At 32.6% G+C, this 16,045-nt stretch overlaps 1 protein-coding gene across 2 annotated transcripts in view; it reads right to left on the bottom strand.

Moving 5' to 3' along the window:
- Positions 1-11,187, bottom strand: part of LOC106768620 (transcription initiation factor IIE subunit alpha) — a 15,381-nt gene extending 4,194 nt beyond the window's left edge. The window contains exons 1-9 of one of the 2 annotated variants that reach the window (XM_014653860.2): positions 11,046-11,187; positions 10,767-10,889; positions 10,172-10,292; positions 6,348-6,476; positions 6,046-6,155; positions 5,764-5,947; positions 3,803-4,000; positions 2,865-3,104; positions 2,546-2,741 (exon numbers count right to left, since the gene is read on the bottom strand). In XM_014653860.2, coding sequence (XP_014509346.1) covers positions 2,546-2,741; positions 2,865-3,104; positions 3,803-4,000; positions 5,764-5,947; positions 6,046-6,155; positions 6,348-6,476; positions 10,172-10,292; positions 10,767-10,889; positions 11,046-11,065 — 1,321 coding nt within the window. In that variant the 5' untranslated portion in view covers positions 11,066-11,187. Of the gene's footprint in view, positions 1-2,545; positions 2,742-2,864; positions 3,105-3,802; positions 4,001-5,763; positions 5,948-6,045; positions 6,156-6,347; positions 6,477-9,842; positions 9,874-10,171; positions 10,293-10,766; positions 10,890-11,045 lie in introns of those variants that run through there. The other variant, XM_014653861.2, reaches the window with a different exon arrangement.
- Positions 11,188-16,045: the final 4,858 nt, after the last annotated feature.

A 16,045-nucleotide genomic window follows, 5' to 3' on the forward strand; every position in this document is an offset into this window, starting at 1 on the left:
TAGATCTTGGCACAACACTTTGTTTCTTTCTTTTCCAAGAAATCAATTTACCACCAACAGAGACACAATATCCAGAAGTATATCTTCTAACAAAAGATCATGCCCAGTCAACATCTAAGTAACAAACAATTCTTGTATGGTTATTGGAACCATATAATAATCCTTTTCCAAGAGATCCTTTAATGTATTTTAATATACGAATGACTGTATTCCAATGATCTTCACATGGGGAATTAAGAAATTAGCTTACCACACTGACTACAAAGGAAATGTCAGGATGAGTAACTATAAGATAATTCGACTTCCCAACTAATCTTTTATTTTGCTCAAAGATCTGACATAGGCTCCCCTTGATTTGGTAGGAGTTTGGTATTATGATCCATGGGTGTGTCAACATATTCATCAACCCGTTTTCCTCCAAAATATCCAATGCATATTTCCTATGAGATATAACAATACCATCATCGGATTGTCACCTCAGTACCCAAGAAATACCTGAATTTGCCAAAATCTTTGGTCTAAAAATGGTGGCAAAGATGTTTCATCTGGGAGATCGCATGGTTGTCACTACTTGTAAGAATGATGTCATCAACATATACTATCAAGTGGACACATCTAGCACTTAAGTGACCATAAAAGACTGAATGATCTGCCTCACACCAAGTCATACCAAATTGTTGAACGACGCTCCTAAATTTTCTAAACCAAGCCCTATGAGACTATTTTAGGCTAGATAAAAATTTGCGAAGACGACATGCCCATCCAAAAGACTACCCTTGAGCAACAAATCTTGGCGGTTGCTCTATATAAATCTCTTCCTGCAAATCGCCATATGCATTTTTGACATCCAGTTGATAAAGAGGTCATTGTCAAAGAACAGTCATGGATATAAATAAACAAATTGAAGCAATATATACTATTGGAGAAAAATTATCACCATAATCCAACCAAAAAAATTGTGTAACCTTTGGCCACAAAATGGACTTTGAGGCGACCAATGCTACCATCATGACCAACTTTGACAACAAAAGTCCACCTACAACAAACAACAGAATTCCCAAACGATAATGCGACGAGCTCCCAAGTTCCATTATTTTGAAGAACACTTAGTTCATCTAGCGTGGCCTGACGCCAACTAGGATGGGCTAAGGCATCACTGACAAGTAGAAGCCAAATTGGGTACAAGTGAACCCAAAATCTAATCACAGACATGGAAATATTTATCAACAAGTCTGTGTGATGCCAATACTATGAAGAACTTTGATCGTTGCTTTATTTCTTGAGCAGAGTAGCGGCAGGAGACAATAACTCATTCAATTCATGAAAAAGAGCATGAATCTTACACATATAATCAGCCATAGAGTCCTGATGTCGAGGAACAACAACATAGAAAAGATCATCACAAAAACCAAAAAAGACATTGAGTATCATTGGTGTATAATAATTTGACTTGTTTCAAGACTTTAGAACATGTCGTAGGAATGATTTTTTTTTTTTAAAAAGATTGAAGGATACCCTTGATAATAATGCATAAGTGAAGTCAAAGTTTAATGTTTGATGCCCAAGTCGCATGATTAGAGCCATCTAACTTATCAACAAATAAGTGCACATTGACCTAGTTATATGAACATGATAGAAGAGATATCAGAAGAGACAGCAGCAGAAGAAGCCGTAGATGAAGATGAGAGAGAGAAACCCTAAAAATCCAAGGTTCTCTAATCAAGGCACCTAGCACAGATCCTTATCACTTTGAATCGCTGCCAGAGAGAAGTCGGGACATGCCGCCATCCGTAACAGAAAAAGGACGCAAATTTGGAATTTCGCGAGGCGCGTGAGGGCGTGTGAGAACTCTGATGAAGGCGACATTAGTGGCATGGTGGTCACCTAGCCGAAACAATCAAAACTTTATAGTCGCTGCCAAAACTGGAACTTCGACGAGTTGACAGTAGCATAAGGCGGTGACGACAGGTCCAGAGGCAATGACGATGGTTTCGGTGGCAAAGGCGACGAATTGTTTTTCAAAAGAACCTAGGCTCTAGATACCATATTGAATATAGTCAAAACTATATGGGATTAATCTCTTTTGTGTAGAAAATACACATAAGATACATTATTTATAATAAAAGATAAATATAAGATATCTAATAATCTAAGATATCTAACAAGCCCCATTTGTTAGTTTTTACTAAATCACCTTATATGAAGTTGGGTATCCCCATCATTCATTCCAAGTAAATGTCACCTTTGTAGCACCTAATAATCTCAAAACCACAATTATAATAAGTCCTAGATGTGAATCCAAGGTGATGACCATGTTTATTAAGAACATAATTTAGATACAGACAAGAAATCCAACCAATAATAAAATCAAACTCATGAGTAATCACATGAATTTCGAAAGTTATTGTTTAAAATTTTATGCCTTGCCTTTTTTATTCTTTAGGAGTTTGGGAGGGAGTATTAAACACAAAATTCTGAAACATTAGGGATTTAAACTTGAGGATCCAAATTTTAGTCATATCACATTAAAAGACTACAATGTTACCTGCAATAGGAGCCTCCTCCCATTCAGTACCATCGTCATCTTCCTCACGTTTGGATTTCTTGCCAACCTGACGATTGGAAGTACTGCTAGAAGGATTGTCTGTAGAAACTGTATCTGACAATTGTTTTTTTGCAGCTTCTTCCATATCATGTTGTTGTTTAAGTAAAGCAGCATAGTAAGCCTTAATATACTCATCCTGTAATAATAAAAAATAGGAGGAAGCACAAAATTTAGTGAACAAAACTGTCTTATACATTAGGGAGGAAAGGAAAATGAAGACAGACAGAAAGGGGTAAAAAGTTTATCTTATTTTATGAACCTGTATATTTTTATTATGGTCATGCCCAATCGTTGACTTCTTGTCATCTGTGTCCTGTGCTGCAATGGAAGTTGAAGTCCCATCCAACTTTGTTTCCTCCTTCACCTCCCCACGTTGTTCCTTTGTAAGATTCATACCTGATGTAATCATCCAGGGAGGCAAAACCTTTAAAGTTGTACTGTCAGTTTCAGACTTAAAGCCCTCTCCCTTTCCTTCAGTATTATTGAAGTCAACTACAACCTGTCACATTCATCAATAGATTGTTAAGTAGTTACAACTATTTGAGGAATATACGCTCAATGCAAAGAATTGAAAAGCATCAAAGAAGATTTGTAGGCCATATTTATTCACATGTAACTTGTTTCAAGATAAAATAAAAGGTTAAACAATTTTAACAGCAAACAGAATGAGGAGAAAGAAAACAGGAATGAAACGAAGCCAATCTAGCAAGTTGGCAAGTACGTTCATGATAAACATGGACATACAAACTATCATGTTACCACCACAAACAGAGAAAGATCCTATTTGCATTCATTTCAGTCTGTCAGTAGTTCTCTTCGGTCTATATTGCTTTGGGAAAAGGTAAGTTCAAAAGGCTTTCACTTTGTATTCAACTCAATAATGATCCTGTTTGAATAAAGGAAGCTGTACAGGAATATAATCATAATACTATAAACTTTTTATTATAAGATACATCTATCAAGCTTTTAAGTCATTTTTGCCAACATTTTGCAGGTTTTCTTATACAGTTCAAAGATAGAAATTCCACCTATTAAATATTGGCCGAGGAAAATCAAACCATAATCTAAATGGAAACAATCATCCTCACTTTAAACACTGTTCCTACTGATTGTTGAGGGGGTGGGGGAAGGAATACCATAGTTGCTGGGTTACTCCTCATGCAAAAAACAGAACACCCTTAAACAGGAGAATGTTACCTTAGTGTCTCCACTGTATGGCATTGGCACTCCATTATATCCTAGTTGCGACATTTTAGAATCTCCAAGATTGATATCTCCACTAGCTGCACGGACAACAGCACTAGCTCGAGCTTCCCATGCTTGAAGACTGCCAAATTCTGGAACAGGCAAGTCTTTTACCCGACTGAGTTGATCCATTAAAGGTTTGAGCTGTGCCTGCACAAGAACTAAGTTGTGGACCAGTAGCAACAAAAATAATGAAGGCCATATTGAGTAAACTGTAATAATATATCACAAACTTCAAATGAGATTAAGAACCTGTAGGCAATGTACTATCATTCATAAACTGAACTGAGTTTTGCACCTCTAGAGAATAGTTACCCAACAAAAGATGCCCAAAACTAATAAAGTAGTTGACCTAATAAGGACTTGCATGTCACATTTAGTTCAAGGTTATGAAGTTCTCTTTCCTCATTTCTAAACTAAAGGAGGTCATTTCATATGATTGGAAATCTCACATTAACTAATGCTCAAATTATAATATATAAATAAGTGCAAAATCATCTTATGAATCACTTTTATAAGATTGAGTTAGGCCTAAATCTCACTTTATAAGATGGTATCAGACACCTAGGTGACCACTGATTTTTGGCATCAAAATGCTACATTCAAGCTTGAACTGGCTGAAAATTCATTGTTTTGATCATTTCCCGAGTACTAATTGGGGCCTGGACTGGAATGATATTAAGAATGGAAAACAGGGATGCTACCATCTGTTTCTCTCTCATATGAAAATTGATGTAGTCGGCAACTTCCCCATGCCTGGCTATAATGTGATTTCTGTCTTCATCTCACACAGGGATCATCATTTTACTGTCAAAACAGTAGTGAGGTGCAAACGCCTGAAACGTAACAGACATCTACACATGCGAGGATTTTTTTTCTTTTTACTTTTCATAATTTGGCTTTTGGATGAACTTAGCAGTATCAAAGTCCAAAATGATACTTTATGATTGAGTGTAAGGTTTTAGTAAAATTAGCAAGCATTAATTATATTCAACTCGTATGTTTGCTCTTTAGAACACATGAGAGCAGGTTTACATGGTTTTCAATATAGAAAATCTCACATTTACTAGACATATAGCTAAGTTACTAGTATATAAGTGTATGTAAATCCCACTAACTGATTTTAAGAAGTTAAGTTAGGCTTAAAGTAAATATTTTAAGAGTTAAATATGTTTTTAGTTCCAAAACTTATACCAAAATTGGAATTCGTCCTTGTCCCAAACTTCAATACATTTTGGTCTCAAAACTTTAAAAATGAATAGATTTAGTCATTTTAATCCAACAATCTCTTTTTTTTTTTTAATGTTAAATGATGTTTTAGGTTAGCATTTGAGCTATTACACCATTTGACACGATTTAGCTCAAATGTCAACCTAAAATGTTATTTAACACGTAAAAAAAGTTAACGTTGTTGGGTTAAAAGGACTATAATTCACTTTTAAAGTTTAACGACCAAAATGTATCAAAGTTTGGAATAGGGACAAATTTCAATTTTGTATCCCATCTTAGGGACTAAACATATTTAACCCATTTTTTAATACTCTACTTTCAATTTGTTAGCTTAAACATTAATTTGTAAAATAACATAAATAAATAAAATTAATTAACTCTTTTGTGTAGCATAAAGTCAATTAATAGAGATTAACCTTACCATCAAATGATAGTTCCTAGACCTGAGGTGAATCTTTAAGTGGGAATCACATTAGACAGCTTATCTTAACAATAAGATAAAGAATCAAAGAGGTAGATTAATGATACATGCAAACAGGAAACAATCATTTATTGTTATGAATTAAATTTGCTAAGCTTCCCAATTCTTGGAAAGAACAATGAAACCAACTAAACTAAGTGAAATGATCCATCATAAGACGCCACAAATATGAATAAACAGCATAGCAAAATCGTATAAGAACCTCCATCTTTTGAAGCATGTCCTTTAACTTTTCACGTCGGCGTCTTCTTGCATTGTCATCTCCATCTCCCCCATCTTGAGCAGCTATCTTATCAATTTCAACCTCTAGTTGTCCATCACAACTTTCACAATGGAAGTCTTCATCTTCAAACGATACTAACCTTAGAGCATCCAAAGCATTGTATCTACCATAATTCATATGCATAAGTATTATAGAATAAAAATTCATCAATACAAAATAAATGACATATATGATGTTGATACTAAAATGAATTATTGAAACCTTTTTCCACAGTTTGGACATATATATTCCTGAAGTGTATTTTTGTTCTCTAACTCATCTTTCAGCTTATGTTTCATGCGATGTAGTCTGTACCTAATCACATCATAAATCTGCAAGGAAATTTAACATAAGAGTTTTTTATATATGAAAGGGGCATAAATTGGTCGTACATTTGTAATGTTTCAAATAATCAGTCAATAAAAAAGGTAAAATAGCATTGTTTTTTCCTTCTCCCTGCAGATAAACAACCAAGTATCCTTCTTAAACCACAATTATGGAAGAATTAGAGTGCAGAGATGGACCTGAGCATAATCTAGACAACAGTAAGAGTGTGTGTGCAGCTTGACCTTTTCTTCTCCCTCTTTTGCTGCCTGATGACCATCAGCCGTAGCAGCTACGGCAGCACTATAAATTTTTGCACCTTTTGCTGTCTGAGGTCAAATCAGAAAATATGTACGAGAATACAGTCAATCGCAACTCTCCCATAGAATCAAATCTAACAATAAAAAATAACTAAAACAACTCTATAAAACACACATCAACAGACGAGACTTATACACCCTAAACATAAATAACTAGTTAAGCTGAATTTAAACTTAACATAATAGATGGAAGGAAACTTTACATGATAGATAAAATAATATGAAATGCCTCCAAAAGAGGGAGTGTTCCAAAATAATGATCTTAAAGGAGCTTACCTACTCTTCATTCATCATAATTCAGAAAAAAAAAAAAAAGAAAAAAAAAGTTCAGAAAGTAATCTTCTCCAGGTTATCTAGTTGTATTCTAAGTGTTTTTCCCTCTGATTTAGCATGGTAGTTTTTGGCTAGGGTTTTCAGTTTTCTGTTATAACTGATTTCCTATGATTTCACTGTGATAACTGTAACAGTTGCGCATCTCTGGTATAGTCACAGTTTTTGTATTCAGAAACAGAAATTCAATTTACAATATTCTCCCATGTTGAACACAGGATCTGAACACTTAGTTCGGTCAATGATAGTCTCTATAGTTCCAACACTAACCCCTCCTATGTTGTCTTCCTCTCTGCTGTATTTTACTTCTCCAATACAACTTCAGAAGAACTCACTTAAGATAACTTCCAACTCCAGTGTCAAAAGATTGAGTCAATTTTCAAAGGTTGTATAGTCTTACCTCCTATTTTGTGAATCCACACACTCCACCACATTATCACCAAAGAAGATCCCAGCAATGGTGTATTGAACGCTAAGTATTAAGCCTGGGTGCGACAAGATCAGTTGGCCCAATTGTGGCTTCAATCTACGCTAAATAGTAGAAGTCTCATTGAAGTTATCCATTGTGTTGAATCTTAGGAACTCTAAGGATCATTTGTTTCACAAAATCTTTTTGCATTCGCAGAATAATGAAAGTAAGAATATTTCTTCTCACATTTGTTAAAAGGTTATCATAAAAATATTAGTTAAAACCTATGGTTGGTCTTCATATTTGTTCTGAAATCTCAACTTAGTCTTCGGATTTTAAATAGTCTCGATTGAGTCCTTTTTTTAAAAAATGTGCAACAAATAAACTCAAATCGATAACCATGTTTAAATGATTAATGGTAGTGCACAATAAACAAGGTGATATAGACATTTTTATGAGGTGGAATTTAACCAAAAATATTCATAGGTATCTTTTATTCCCAAAAAAGTTATATTTCCATGTCTATACAATTTTTATTATCATGCTAAGGAGGTGGGGAAGTTACGTGCTCAAGGAAAATGTAGGAAATTATTCTCTATGCACAATACAACTTTTTTTATTTCAATTTTATTTTAAAATGTAGAAGTTATTCCAAGGAATATCAAAAGTTAACCAAACTTGTTTGTTAGAAATCTCACATCAACTAAAAATATGGTGGTCAAATGATAATATATGATTGGATGTAAACCTTCCTTACAAGATTGGGTGTAAACCTTCCTTACAAGGTAATTTTGTGATATTAAATTAGACTTAAAGTCAATTTTAAAGATAATATCAAAGTATATTCTAATGAAGTTTTTTTTGGGCTATCTTGCCACCTGTTATCAGGTCACTCCAAGCTGTCGATGTTTCTGCATGAAAGTTTACCCAATGATTATGAATCTATTGTTACATTGATCCAGTAGCAACATCTCTCTGCTACAGATTTCCAAATTCAGACTGTGCAATAAAAAAGTTTACTCTGAATTAGTTTCCCATCAATTTGATAAAAGCTCAAAATTTAACAACTCTCGTTCTATTTATTCAAATTCAGGTGATAATTTACAAGAAAACTAGTTACTTCAACATTTCTTTTGAGAAGATTTTAATTTAGACGTAGTTGGCAGCTGATCCAAAAATGCTATGTTTAACATTTGTTGATACATACTCCATATTTGTGTGGCTGCACTTACTCAAACACAAGGCTAATATGTTTTCAGTTTCTAAACAATTTAGAAAATGGTTGAACTTCAATTCGGCTGTACCTATAATTTTGTCCTTTGACTTAATTCCTTCATGATTAAAATTTTTGTAGATTAATATGCCAATGCCCCCATTTAGATCAACAAAATGCAGATGTTGAATTGCAAACACAGACACATCATGGAATATGGATTTCAGACTCAATCTCCATCAAGCTTCCCTTCCTATAAAATTCTGAGATCATATGTTTGTTGCTTCTGTTTGTCTTGTAAGGAGTTGAGAGAAACAAAAAGAAAAATGAAAGTGAAATGTTATTAAACTGTAAAAGTGAATTGATTACTCCAACAGAGCTATTTCAGTTATTTATAAAGAGGAACAGGTTAGGCTACAAGCTATACACTCCAGCCATCATAACAGAATGACAGTTGGTTAATAACTTTGACTAAGTGCTGACTCAGCAATCTACATATAGAAGTACACTATATTACCTTGTAAATAGGCTCCTTACATTTTCTCTTAAGTTTGAAGTTCCATATCAAGCAATGTTCAAATAGTCACCAAGTTACAGCTTTCTGTTCTTGCAGTGTCTGGACTCGATCTCGCTTGAATCATTGCTCAAGCTGAACAGAAGAATGTCAAACAGGCCTTACAAGATCAGACTTGGCTTGCTGCCATGCAAGCTGAATTCACTACTCTGAAGCAAAATAACACCTGGACACTGGCCCTTTTCCTCCCTATAGGGGTATCTTGAATTCTGAAAAGGTGGAGGGAGATCTTAAGTTTGCAATTACCCCTCCCAACACCTGGCACATAAACGACTCTGAAGCAAAATAACACCTGGACACTAGCCCTTTTCCTCCCTATAGGGGTATCTTGAATTCTGAAAAGGTGGAGGGAGATCTTAAGTTTGCCACTATCCCTCCCAACACCTGGCACATAAACGACTTTGTTTCAAAGGCTAGATGGATTTTCAGAAAGCCTCACTTGTGCTGCTACAACCGCTATTTTGGGCACAAAATGCATTACTATTCAAACTTTGTAGCAGCCCAAGACCACTCTGCCACGTTAGTACAGTATTGAAAAATGATAATTATGTCGTTTTCCCAGATAAACAGCAGCATAACTAAACCTCAAAAGTTTTTTCCACCTTACGGATATTTGGATAATAATCTTGAAGGTGGTTCTATACCTTATAGAGTGAAACTCTCAAGTATCTTAACTTATATTCTTCATCAAATCATAGTGAAAAAGAAAAAGTTAGGATAAGCATTGAGAAAATACCATATTGTTATCAAATGAAATATACCGTTTGTGTTGCCGATTTCAACTTATTTAGAAAAAACACTCCTAAATAATCTGTCAAATTGCTATGTCAAAGGATGGATTAAAATCACCTCCATTCATTATGTGTCTCTTTCCTTGTCCCTGAAACAATTTTTTGCTATGTCAATTAATATAACACATAAGCATTAAATGGAATTAACAGTGCTAATCGACGTGGCAAAAACTTATTAGAGGGACAAGAAAGAAGAGGAAAAAAAAACAGTGCAGGTGATTTTAATTGGTCAAGAGATATGACTTAACATAATTCATCAAATGAGTCTCTTAAGTCCATTCAAAAGAGCAATGCTAAGCTATTTTTTGTTCTCACAATCAAAATATGAACCATACAAAAGAAATTATCTACTTCAGTGGCTAATGATAGGCAGGAACAAATAGTTACCTCTCTCCTATGATCGCGAGTAATGATCTTTTCTTCTTCAAAGAACCGCAAAGTTCGACGAAGTTGTTTAGTATGCAGTTTGAGGTCCTTTGCCAGGTCTTCTTCTCTAACCCATTGCCGTCTGAAACAAATATTAATGAATGCGGTCAAACACCAAATAAAATGAATAACGGGCCTGCGTTTTTCCAAATACAGAGTCAAGTTCAACTAATATCATTGAAGTCATTTTTTGTTGTTTTCATTCTATTTTCTCGGCTTTCTCGTTCTCTCTATTGCTTTGCACTGGAAAGTTCAAATAACTTCGTTCTCTTCTGGTTTTCGCTCCTTTGTACACAGGTATTAGTTACATGGTTCCAAATTGCAGTATCCAATCCTATATTGAGCTTTTTAGAGCTTCACAAAATATCATTGCAGCAGCAATAACAGCATTTGTCCACAATTACTCACAATTTAACTACTCAACCACCATAACTCAAACCACAATTACTCACAATTTAACTACTCAACTACCATAACTCAAATCCACGCGTTCTACTTTCAACAGAGTAACACGGGCATGCCTTCAGAAGAGTATAAACAAGAAGAAAACTCGAACCTCGTGAGGGCGTCAAGTACCACTACAGCAATTCCCCTGTTATCACTCCTTCCTGTTTTTTGTTGATTATCTCCTTTGCTCGTAAGATCATCATAGAAAGCCCTAGCAGCTAGTTTAACCAGCCTACGCAGATTCATTCATCGAATTAAAACAAAAATTAGCACAGTCATATATAGAATTGCATGCAATTCAAAGCCGCTTATTCTTCTTCTTTTGTACTTTCATTTGACTAAACGCAATTTCGAAGCACTCGAACCAGAGAGAGATAGGATGTGTTACTTGTTATAGGGTTCAATCATGGATTCGACTTGGCTTGGATTAGGGTTCCAGAAGACACCGTGAAAGAAATCAGTTGACTAGAGTGAGGTGAGGATTAAATATCTCTGCTCCCAACATTTCAATAATTGCTGCAAGAAAGGACTTGACTTTGTCAGTGGTATTTATAGAGGAAGGAATTGAACCAGCAAGGACAGTTCCACTAAACAGTAGTTAGATAACCTCTTTCCAATATAAATTAAGTGACACTTAATTTATCGCTATAAATAATGAAATTGGATTATGTGATGGGGTAAAAAATATGTTCACTTTTTTTACAATAAAATATAATAAAATTATTATTATTATTATTATAAAAATAAATTTTATATTTTTATAACAAGGGATTTTATGTTTTTTTAATTATTATAAATTATTATTTTAATTTAAAAATAATAATTAAATTCAAAAAATTATTCAAATTAAGAAAAAGAGTAAAATTTTAAAAAAGTATCAATTAAAGGGTAAAATATTAATTTAATTTTGAAAAATTGTTATATAAAGAGTAAAATAAGAAATAAAATGTTCATAAAAAAATAAGATAAATTTTAAGTTTTTGTACTCTTTTTATCTTTAAGTTTTTTAATTCATTATTTGAGTTTCTATTATTTAAAAAAAAAAAGTATTTATAAAGATTAAAAATATATTTATTATGTGATTATAACAATTAACAAAAAAATTATAACTATTATATCTATCATGCGATTTTTATTTTTACTTTAATAACAGTTACAATATATTTTTATCATATTTTAATAACGATAATAACGTTATTTCATTTTTAATAGTATAATAAATAAAAATTGAGAAAATTAATGTGGAGTATTTCTTTTTAAAACTATCTTTTTTGGAATTTCTATCTATTTCTATAATCTCTACCACCAACAACATAATTTCTAAATATACTTAACTTGAAACTAAAAAAAAAAAAGTTAAAAAAATATAAAATGTGACACTTAATAATTTTCAAAATACAGCATACGTTATTTCATACCACCATTAAAAAAATAAAATATTTTAATTTATAAAAAAGTCTCAGTTAAAATGTAGTCTTTTAAAAATTATGATACAGGTGAAATGATTGAAAGGGTAAGAGAAATGTCATTTAATACCATTGTATCTATTGTTCAAAACATATAAAATAAATAACAAATATAAAACTAAACTGTAACTAAGTTAAACACATTATAAACTCGTATAATCTAATCAAATTTATTATAATTGGAAGATCATTAAAACAACAACATTTAATAATTGACTTTGTCTGTGCTTTATTGACGTTGAATTGTGTACCTATTTGAATAAATTTATTCATAGAGAATCTAGTATAAGAAAAATAAAATAAACGTCTTTAAAAATTAAAATTAGTTGATATATATATATATATATATATATATATATATATATATATATATATATATATATATATATAAATAGATAAAATGTTGTGTCATAGATTTTATTTTCTCAATTTCCACTAGTTTTTACTCGATTAACATTTAATCATTTAGATAATACTTATTTTTTATAACTTTTCAAGGTCCTTGCTTTTTTTTTCAATTGAATTTCTATTTTTGAAAAAATTAAAGCAATTAGATCTTGTTGTTAAAAAAGTTCCATGTGTCAACTTTTGGTTTTTGAAATTTTTAAATATTTTTTGAATTTTTTTTTTTAAATAAAAAAATTTGTCCTGTGTCAGAATAACATTGTGTGATATGGCGTGCAGTGTCACATATAACTATAAGGTCATGTGTCATTGTATTTGTTTTAATTTGGTTCTTATATTTCTATTTTGTCTCAATTTAGTCCTAATTTTTTTTTAAAATTAAACAATTTTGTTCTTTCTCAAATTCAGCCAAATTTTATTTGTATATAAATATATAAAAATATTTTTATTAAATATTTTTTAAAAATTAAAAAATATTCTATGTAAATCCTAATTAATGTGAAATAGTAAAGAAATAACTAAGGAAATGATACCAATGTGTTTTATGATAAAATGGTCATAAATGTGACTCCAACGACAGTTTACTTTATTGAGTATTATTGAAACGTTAATTTTTATAGTTTGTTCGTTCATATTATTTAGGTTAAATGATTTTATTTGTTGTTTAATATTGTAGAAAAAAAATTTAAATGAGTTTTTTATTTTTATTTGTCTCAACTTAGTTTTTGTTTTGAAAAATTTAATGCAATTAAGTTGTTTTCGATAGTACTACACAAATAAAAATGTGTCATATGTTAGTTTGTAATTTTTTATTTTTCTAATAAAAGATATCAATCTGTGTAAAAAATTCTGTGAAGATTTATATGAAAATAAAATTTTGTTTGAATTTAGAAAAAAACAAAATTGTTCAATTTTTAAAAAACTATGATTAAATTGAGACAAAATAAAAATACAGAAACCAAATTGGGAAAAAAATATAAATATAAAGACTAATTGAGACAAATGCAATGACACGTGGCCTGATAGCGACACTGAGAGTGTCACCTCACACTACCATTGTCATGTCACACTATCATTGCCACCTATCACACTATCAACTTGACACGTTGAAAACATGAAAACACATAGGTTAAATCAGCTTTAGGAAGGACATAGTGGAAAAAATTAAAAAAATTTAAGTGCAGCCGCTTTAATTGAAAAAAGTAAATGAGATTGGGAAAAAATTGAGAGTCTATAATATTAGGGTTCGTGTGAGGGAGAAAAAACGTGGTTTTCCTCCACAGATGGTTCAATGGCCTCAATTGCTTGCTCGAGACTTCTTATGACTTTGGTATGAATAATTTTCTCTTCTTTCAATTCAAGAAAATTCAAGGAGGAGAAACATGTGATGCAATATAGACTGAAAATCCTCATCCTTTTGAAAACAATTTATATACCCATTTAGAATGGAAACTACTTCTTGAACAACTACTTCGTCGAGAACAAGACTATAAGCTAATATGGTACCGAATCTGTACCTTTTCTACCAGCCTTGACCTTGTAACTTTTCCACATATGTGAACTATCTACGGAATGAATCCTAGCTTGGCTTCTTGAAAATGTCCTTTTCTCCCAACTTTCAGAATTTTTAACTAAAATAGAGACTGATTGCTTGTTATTAATTTCTACAGAGGGCCTTGGAGTGCAGTTGGAGAACCTGAGAGAGGCTACAATTTCACTTTGCTTCCCTACAAGTTATGTTGGAGTAGTTGCAGGTTGGGTATTTGTCGAAAAAGAATCTAGGCCTACCAGCGAGGGTGGCGTCGTGAGTTTTCATAATGGCCTTTGCCATTTCCACAAACGAGCCCACCACCACCGGATTTGACTCGAACTAGACGTGTAGGATGGTCCTGTATTTTTTACCGAGCTCGTGGATCGACCAGTGTGGGAGGGAATCGATCTTCTTTCCATGAACAAAAAAATGATCCCAACAATCCATTTTTTAATATAAAATACAAATTAAACACGTTTATAATGCCACGTCTGATTAAACAATACATTGAACATGTCATGTAACCTGATCTTAAACGACCGTTTTCTCAGTTTGAAGACAAACCTGTAATTGATTCAATTTTACAAAAATAAGGACCCAATTGAGACGCCGAAAAAAATGGGGATCTATTTGATATTCTAAACGAAAATAGGGACCTATCGAAACATTAAACCTATATATGTGTGTGGGTGTGTGTATAAAGAAAGAATCTTGTGAAACCTAGACTTGAAACAATATTTCTAATGGAGCTTGTATTTAAGGATGGAACATATCCTATTAGTTGCTTTAAACCATAAATCTTGAGGTGAGTTTGTTTGTTAAGTGTTTAGGGGATTCATTTATAAATTCAAAATTTTTCAATTTTTTTAGTTTTTTAATATAAAAAACATAAATTGTCACGTGTTAGGTTATGTCGTATCACGTGATTGTGACAATATAACATGGAAATAACAATACCACGTATTAATGTTATTTTCACGTGACAATAGTTGTTTTTAGTTTAGTCTTTCTATCTAAAAATTTTATTCAATTTATTTCCTTTATTTTTAAAAGGCTTAATACCTCTTTTGGTCATTTGAAAGAGGGGAAATGTTCAAAATCGTCCTACCTTTTTTAAAAAGTTAAAAGAGGTCCCAACTTGTGATAAAACTGTTCAAGTTAATCCTTTTTTGTTACGACGTTAATTTTTTAACGGTGCAGTTGCCACCGTGGACGAAAGACAATGACGTGTTAGAATATCTGAGTGTGTCTATGTGAGGGTGAAATGACGTGCAGAAAAAAAAATTTGGGGAAAAAAATAAATCGTGTGGCACTGTATTGTGTAGGAGGATTAAAAAAAAGGGTTAGGGTTATCTAGGAATCGCAAATTGGGATTAAGCATTGTGGTGAAACTGGTCTTCAATCACGAATTGGGGTGTTGTTGAAGCTAAAATTTGAAGAGTGAATTCTAAAACGCAAATTAGATTAGTGTTTATGTTTTATAATTTTCTTAATTGGTGTTATAGTTTCTTCTTCTCATAGTTGATGCCTCTTGCTTTGGATTGAAGTTCACGAACCTCCCGAAGGTAGAGTCTAACAACTCTTGCTTCGAATGGGTTGATTTTAGGCTTCCCTCCATTTTCCTCATAAGTTGCCCTCAGACGACCTATGAGGGCATCAAGGCTTCCCCAAGCTTGTCTTAGAGGACATGGACATGGTGTTGGAGGGTTTGGGTGTCCGTAAAATGGACAGATCGGAGTGTGCACTTTCATCTTGCCAAATTGGCCCAAGTACCTAAACACATCAAAATAACAATTCAACAAGAAAAAGAAAAAAGAGATTAAGAAAAAGTGCAACAAGACATGGATATTTAGTTTTATACACCTAGGTAAACTCAACTTTGAAGATAAAAAATGTTTCTTCCACAAAGGTCAAGAAAGAATAGTATCTGCAAAGTATTGTGTTGTTGGAACGAAATGGCATGTTTAAGATGTGTTTGAACCTGAG

Source organism: Vigna radiata, chromosome 7 (genome assembly GCF_000741045.1).
Source record: "Vigna radiata var. radiata cultivar VC1973A chromosome 7, Vradiata_ver6, whole genome shotgun sequence".
NCBI lineage: Eukaryota > Viridiplantae > Streptophyta > Magnoliopsida > Fabales > Fabaceae > Vigna > Vigna radiata.